Raw genomic sequence first — 8,401 nt, 5'->3', positions numbered from 1 at the left:
TCCAGGTTCAGTAGGGGGGGGGGGGGGTAGGATAAAAATACATGAGCTGAGGAAGAATAAGCAATATCGATGATTTTTTTCGCATTTCTTAACTAAATATGAAAATACCGTAAAAGAGATGGCAAAAAGTGAAATTATTTTAAATCGGCCAAGAAATATGGATGATATAAGCATTTTAGACTACTAATTAGACAGCGGGAATAGTATTTGAGGTCATATATGTACTATGCTTGATATAAGAACTCCAAGCTAAATTCTGTTTTGTTAGAAAGAGATACAAACAAATCTTTGATGGCTTATATCTTGGTTGTTTTTATAGTTAAATAAAATAATTTTTCTCCGCTGTTTTTTACATGAATGACCTTTTATTAGATTAAAAAAAAAATCGATATTCCCTGCTGTAGTCAATTGACTAGAACTCTCGCCTGTATAGAGTCAGAAGTTTCAAATTTGATCACCGTTCCCTCTCAGAAACTGGTAGCATAAATCAGATTAACTTTTTCAAGATAATAATTATTAAGAAAAAGGGTCAGGACCAAAAACAAAAACCTTTGGAGATTTTTTATCGAAATAATAGATTATATGTATATGAAATTCAAGGCTAATATTGGAGGCTGGTCATTGTATTTGTACTAATGATCACTTGTTCACTCAATTTCAAAAATATGAAAATTAAGTAATAAAAGGTCATGGGTGATTTCTGCCATAGGTTACGTCGAATTAAAACTTTTTTTTTTCAAAATTTAATCAACAGAAAAATATATTTTTATTATTACATAAATATTACAATCTTAAATGTTTATTGTCTCCAAAAAAAAAACATTTATGTCATAAATATCTAAGTATTATTATTATACTTTTTAAGTTTTTAATCTAATTGTTATTATTACATTTTAATTAACGTGACGAAAACTCGTTAAAAAATTGAAAAAACAAAATATTTAAAAGTTTATACAGGTGGCCCAAGTTATAACAAAAAATAATTATCTCAATAGTCAAAATAATGAAGATTTCGCAATACACTTATTGCCGGGAAAATTTTCTTTTCTAGGTACAGTGTGTTGATATTTTGGAAGAAAATACCAGGTCTGCGTAGAAAAATTGAAAATTTGACGATATGAGTTAAGGATCCTTCATGATTTAAGGCTGATAAAAATAAATTACGAGAAACAGTGGTGGAGATATAGATGTGCTAGTAACCCATTTTGGGAAAATAATTTCTAGTGCCACTGACCTTATTGCAAGAATGCAAATAGAATATATCTTATGCAATACCCTATGCTTGATAAATTGTATGCCAACAAATTTCCAATTTTTATTAGCAGCCGTCTTGGCAATATTCAAAATCATATTCTTTTTTCCTAAAACTTTGACATCTTGGTTCTAGAATAGAACGCTTTCCCGGCTATAAGTGAAGGTATTAAGAAATTTTTATTATTTTAACGTTATCTACAATTTAATGAAATCCTGTTGTTATAACTTGTCAAGATGGAATTACGTGTCGTGTCGTAGGTAAGACAAACTAACAATGCCAATTTTCGCCTGGGTCAGACATGGGCACAATCAAGGTTACTCCATTGCCTCATTTATTATTCTTTAAAGGGAGCTTATAAACAAGAGCCAAAAGTGTGACTGATCTTAACTTAAGGACTTTTCAAAGTTTTTGTGCGGAACACTAATTGTACAAGTGCAACATTCATTCCATTTGCTTGTAACGCTTAAACCATTAGAAATAAGCACAATATATAGCTAGTACGCAGTGTCGGATTTACCACCTATAGGCCCCACAAAAATTTGTGGGCAAATTTTGAAAAATCGTCGTTCGGAGAATAAAGGAATGATCGTTCGATTATTATTAATATTTAGGAAAAAATATATTCGGAGCTACATAGAAGCGGTTCGATTAAGCTCTCCTGGTCGAAAGAGAACCAAGGCTTCAAATTTCGAATAGATAATTACCTACCCGTACTTGACAAATTAAATAACTCCTTGGATATCGGCTTACGATAACGTTAATTGGCATTTTGAACTTTTTAGGCAGTTATACTATTTACCAAGCTGCGAAATTGGACATCATTCAAAGCGATTAGTTGATCTAAATACTGTAGTTGGGCTTACTAGTAGCAGCCCACCAAAAATAAGTCACGATTTATTTCTGAAATAAAGTATTATTTAGGACATCGTACATTAGACATTCAACAAAATTATCTATCATGATGTATTATTAATTATTATCATCAAAAGCTAATAATTATCACAAATGATTGATATGCTAGTGTATGGCCCTCTTAAAAATTTCTACACATGCGTAAATGAACATGCATAGAAGGTATATACCGGCTATAATCAGTATATATTGACGTCACTGAACGTGCATAAACTAACACTTATACAAGTACGACGCAAGGAAACACTGGGTCAACAATTATTGCATAAATCAAGATACGGAAGTATTTTTCATAAGATAAATTAATTTGTAAAAGTTTTTTTCATTAAAAAATGGAACAATTAACAAAAGCTGAAACTATTGAACTTCGCAACAAACATGTTGGGTAAGTTTAATTGTTTTTAAATTAAAATTTGTTCATTGTTATAAAAAATATGTCTATATTTAAAAATAAATTCGTTATTTGAAAAGGATGGCGAATATCGTTCGAATCGAATAGCGCCATTCGATTTAAATATTTTACTAATCATTCGAATTATTTTAATTTTCATCAAATAGTTCACCATAAAATAATCGATTAATTATGAATAATTGCCAAAATTAATTTTTAATTCATAAATAAATATTGTCGAAGGTTCGAATAATACGAGAACCCAAATATTCGAACTTCTCATATGTCTAATTTTTTTGTTCTAAATGTTAAATATGTTACTAATAACTACCGGTTTGTCATAATTCGTTTTCGACAGCGAACTATTTCAATCAATTAAGATCCACTAAAACCATAATCCATTTTATTAACATGACAGCATTATTAACATAGATTTATTAACAGGTGTATCTCTAAAAATCTTTTTAGAGAATGCTCAAAACTCTAACGCGGCAGACCAAATTATGTTAAAAGTATATCTAAACTAAGGCAAAGCACTATAAAATAGCCGTCTTGCCACTAGCTCGAATTATTTAAAAATTGGAATATTCAATTCGAAATATGAGCGTAGTTTTATTATTCGGATATTCGATTTAAAACGAATAATTCGATAAATTTGAGTATTTTTTTGAAATGTGATTGTTTTAATAAGTTTTCAAACGACTTTATTTAAAATTTAGTAAACCTTCAACTTTAAATATAACAATTAATTAATATAATCAAAAAAATGTGCAAAATTAAGAGTCTTATTTTTATTCCTAATTTTTATATTAAAAAATCAGAAAAAACATTTTTTTTTAAATTAATTTTAATTTTTTTTATAGAAAATCTTGCACCTTATTTTATCGTGCAAATCCTTTGAAAATTGTTCGTGCCGAAGCACAATACATGTACGACGAAAAAAATCAAGAATATTTGGATTGTATTAATAACGTTTGTCATGGTAAGTACTCGCTGGAAAGTACGATAAACAAATTCATTCAATTAATTATTGATTACTGGGAGAACTGGGAGTAACAACTCGCCAAATGGCGATAATAATTCGTAATAATTAAAACAGGAAGTGGGCCCGTTTTCAGTAATTCTAATTTCAGTAATTCTTGAATAATAGTAATTATTCAAGAAAGTTAATAGAACAGTTTAAAAGAAGGCTGTTTATACTTATGTACGCTCGTAAGAATCCTATCTGTGCTATAGATATATCCGTGCTCATAAATGACACTTAATCTGTCATGTCATTTTGAGTGAGTGATATTTCGTTTATCGGCTAACTTCATGGTGTTAAAAAATTGTTAAAAAACTTCAATATGGAATTTTGACGCCAATTTGTGCGCGCGCATCATAAAAATTCAATAAAATCATTTTTCATAAAGCGTCTAAAGAATTTCAAAAATATTGTAGGGAGTTATTATGGCAAACATGGCATATGACATCAAATACTATGCCGATACTCTCTGTCTGTTACCTGTCTAATAGGCTTTGGCCCAAAACATTATGTATTTTGCATTTTTAAAAACCAATTCAAATTTACTTCGATAACAGTGTAGAGTGTTATGGCGTCTTGAATGACATCACGACTCGGCATACAATCATTCCTATTATACAACAAGTTTTAAGTAGTTTGTGTATGACAATATATCAAATAACCTTCGATCTATTAAAATGTATACAACATTAATAGCGGTTAACATGGCGTGACGAAATACTTTTTGATTGGTGTTTGCTGTCACGTAATTGAATGCCAAATTTTACTAATTTTATTTTCTAAAAATAATAATAATACTTATTTTTTATACAAAAAAAATTTGTTGTGGTATCAACATTGATTAATTGTTAGAAACTCTTATCCATCCGATTTATTCTTAGTGGGAAAAAGCCTATTACAGTAATTTAAAATGCTTATATCATCCGTATTTATTTGAAAATTTTAATTTTAATTTCGCTTTTGTCATCTCTTTTACGGTGTTTTCATATTTTGTAAAGAAATGCGAAACAAAAATTTCATGAATATTCTCTATTATCGGAGTTTAATGTTTTTTGGAGGAATTCTAACAATTGATGTGAGTGGCGTCCAGAGTAGACTCCTGATCCATTTTTCGGGCTAAAAACTGATCTATATTACTAAGAAAAATTATAAATTGCAATTAGGTTAGTCTGGATTTTTAATTTCTGGATTTATGATTTTTACAGTTGGCCATTGTCATCCAGAAGTGGTCCGTGCAGGTTGTGATCAAATGAAAACATTAAACACGAACAATCGTTTTCTCCATGACAACATAGTGTTATGCGCCCAAAAATTAATCAAAACTTTACCAGAACAATTATCCGTTTGTTACTTTGTTAATTCTGGATCAGAAGCAAATGATTTGGCAATTCGATTAGCACGTACCCACACGAAGAACATGGATACGATAACACTCGACCAGTAAGTTTTATTTTATTAAATTATATGTATGCAGTGAAATTATTTCCACAGGAATTCAATTTAGCGTTGCTGGGAAATATTCTAGGATTAAGTAAACCAAAATTTGAGTGAAACCTTTCTAATTCCAGTGTTTTCGTTTTTGTTTATTGCAGCTTTCGATTGTTTATCGACGTGAAGATCATTTGAAGAAAAATATGCTTTCAGCACAGCAGAAAGAACTCCTAAAACAATTCCTATTTCAGGCTCTCGTTAGGATGTCGTTTGACCCCCTTCTATTAATTTAATTTTTTTTTCATGTTGTGTTTTTCCATGATGCGATCAAGAGTTTTTTTTTTGATTGTGTATTTCTAATTTGTGAAAATGCGAATGAGAGTTATGCTTGGTTTAAATTAAGTTATAAGATTAGGGTTGGAAAATTAGTGATGTATTTTTACAGTGCATATCACGGTCATTTGAATACACTGATTGACATCTCACCCTATAAATTCAATTTGCCTGGAGCTCCAAATAAACCAGATTGGGTTCATGTGGTAAGTAGTTTTTTTTTTTTTTTTTATTTTATTTAAACGGGGCGTCTTAAAACTTGGGGACAATGGCGTATCTAGCAATCTCATTGCCCACCCTAGAAAAATTGATGTTATTGAAAAAATATGCAGTTTTCATGTTCATATTCCGCAAAAATTTTAGTCATATTTTCCTCAAAAATGTAAACTTACAAACTGTATCGAAAGTCAATGGATAGGGGATGTGTTATATATCCTTTTCATGACTTCTTAGTACACGACTTATAAGGTTTTGGGGATGAGTGATATTTGACTTCTCCAGCTTCTCTCTTTAGTTTAAATGAGTTGAAATTCGGTATTTAGAATTGTACACAAGGTAAATTGGTACTATCCAAACTCATTTTAGCAATTTTTAGAGAATTCCCAGGGGGGGGGGAAACAGCTTTTATCGACAATCTCATCCGGTACTGACAATGTGATTTTATTCAATTAACAAAATTTGAAGTAATAATTATCTGAAATACCGATAGGTAACCCGATAGTATTCGATTACAGTGAGAACTTATAAATAAATAATTGAAATGTTGAACGCATACTTAAACGTCGAGAAAATTGAAATTAACCTTTTCATTTAAATTATTTTCAGGCGCCATGTCCAGATTCGTATCGTGGAAAATATCGTGATACTAAATATTCCAAAAACGAAATAGGAACCAAATATGCAGATGATGTCAAAGAAATATGTGATAAAGTAAAGAGTGAAGGGCGTGGAATTTGTGCTTACATTGCAGAGAGTTTACAAAGTTGCGGTGGACAAATTATTACACCTGATAATTATTTCCGTGAAGTATACAAGCATGTACGGGCTGCAGGTGGAGTGTGTATTGCCGACGAAGTACAAGTTGGTTTTGGACGGGTTGGCAAAAAATATTGGGCTTTTCAATTAGCTGGTGATGATGTCATTCCAGATATTGTTACTGTTGGAAAACCAATGGGTAATGGACATCCCGTGGCAGCAGTTATTACAACACCTGAAATTGCGAAAAGTTTCTTGGACACTGGTGTGGAATACTTTAATACGGTAAACTCAATAACTTATACAAATTTACACAGAGTCTTAAAATAGAAATTCGATATTTGATAAACGATAAACGATAACAGGTTTACACTGTGTTTCAGTTAAATAGACGGATATTAGGAAACCATAGTAGCTTACAACAATACTGTTCAAACTTTTGAACGAACTGTCTAATCAAAAATAGACCACTATTTAACGGCCTAGTAATTCCATAGACCACTGCTGGTTTTTTAGACTTAAGTTTTTTATGAATGCCAATCTGACTGCTTTACGTCATTAGTGGTTTTCCTAATGTAATTTGTTTTCATGTTAAACAGTATGGAGGAAATCCCGTATCCTGTGCCATAGCAAATGCAGTTATGGATACGATTGAAAAAGAAAAATTACAAGCACATGCCCTTGAAGTGGGTGAATATTTATTGAAAAAATGTGAGGAGTTAAAGGAAAGACATCAAATCATTGGAGATGTTCGTGGAATTGGTTTATTTGTTGGAATTGAATTAGTCACAGATAGAACAACAAGATTACCAGCTACATCACAAGCAAAACATGTTGTTGCTCGGTAAGAATTTTTTCCGTTTAGACCAGATGACTGATGTTTAAGGGGATATCATAGGCACTGCCAAGCAAAGATTCACAAAATTGATTTTGGAGGCAGCTATTTGGTTTTGTGATAAATATTTTTCTGTCATTTAATTATTAAATTTTAATATAAATCAAAATTATCGGTGAGTTTAATATTTGTATCTTATCGTTTATAGAATGATGGAAGAAAAATTCTTAGTAAGCAGTGATGGTCCCGACTGTAATGTTATCAAACTAAAACCACCAATGGTATTTTCGAAGAAAAATGCTGATGATTTACTTACAGTCTTCGATCGAGTATTAGAAGAAGTTCGATATGAAATTTGTACACCAGTACGAGACACCATTCGACAAACATGTGTTTCCAGTGCGCATAGTGGCTTAGTGAATGGTATAAAGCAGCCTAAAGAACAAGCAATTAAGTCTATATAATTATTTATATGAGCTTACTACTTAAAACTTTATTTATGGAAATGTATTAAGCTAGATATATTCAGTTTTAAACCATGATTCTCGTCGTGTTAACAGTCGAAAAATAAGAGGTAGTGGGAAAGTATTTCTTTGTTTTTTTATATTAGCTACCGTGATTTTATGAAACACAACCTGTCAACTTCTTTCAATTAGCGTAATTTGAATTTTACACGTTAAATAAAAGCTATAAGATAAATTAAAGTAGTTCTGTTTGAGCAAAAACGGTGAGTGTTCTTTTTTTGCGGTAAATGATAGTTCAAAGCCATTTGATCACAATAAACACAGTTTTGGAGCCTCTTGCAGGTAAAAATTTTGAAATATTTCATTTTAAATTTGTGATTTTTAACACAGTACCTTATGAAAAAATTCACAATAAAGTTAATTGTACAAAAATTGTGTGATTGAGCTTCAAAAAAGTTTTCATCATGAAAAAAATTTATCACAGATTGTGTTTATACAAAAAATTGGTGTTTGACGCTTTTACGATATTTTTAGAGCATTTTATTACATTTACGTCATACAAATTGCCTAGTTGACAAAACAGTTGACAAAACAACCGAACTACACTAAATATTGTACATTGTATCATGGTTTTAAAACGATAGCTTCAAATATTTCAAAAATGAATGAGAGAGTGTATATTATTGTTATGAATGGTAGAGCCATTCATAATTATTGTATTTATTATTTATTACGCAAACTTTAATTAATTATGGAATTTATAAAGATATCATAGAATTTG

General features: G+C 30.5%; 1 protein-coding gene across 1 annotated transcript; it reads left to right on the top strand.

Moving 5' to 3' along the window:
• Positions 1 to 2,379: 2,379 nt before the first annotated feature.
• Positions 2,380 to 7,947, top strand: LOC123297605 (alanine--glyoxylate aminotransferase 2-like). Its single transcript, XM_044879348.1, has 7 exons — positions 2,380 to 2,552; positions 3,422 to 3,540; positions 4,788 to 5,022; positions 5,459 to 5,552; positions 6,172 to 6,606; positions 6,921 to 7,165; positions 7,365 to 7,947. The coding sequence occupies exons 1-7, from the start codon at positions 2,500 to 2,502 to the stop codon at positions 7,618 to 7,620; spliced, it is 1,437 nt and encodes a 478-aa protein (XP_044735283.1). The 5' UTR covers positions 2,380 to 2,499; the 3' UTR covers positions 7,621 to 7,947.
• Positions 7,948 to 8,401: the final 454 nt, after the last annotated feature.

This window comes from Chrysoperla carnea, chromosome 1 (assembly GCF_905475395.1).
Source record: "Chrysoperla carnea chromosome 1, inChrCarn1.1, whole genome shotgun sequence".
In the NCBI taxonomy this organism is placed as follows: Eukaryota; Metazoa; Arthropoda; class Insecta; order Neuroptera; family Chrysopidae; genus Chrysoperla; species Chrysoperla carnea.
The sequence above is the reverse complement of the archived record's forward strand: the minus strand, read 5'-3'. Positions and strand labels throughout refer to the sequence as shown.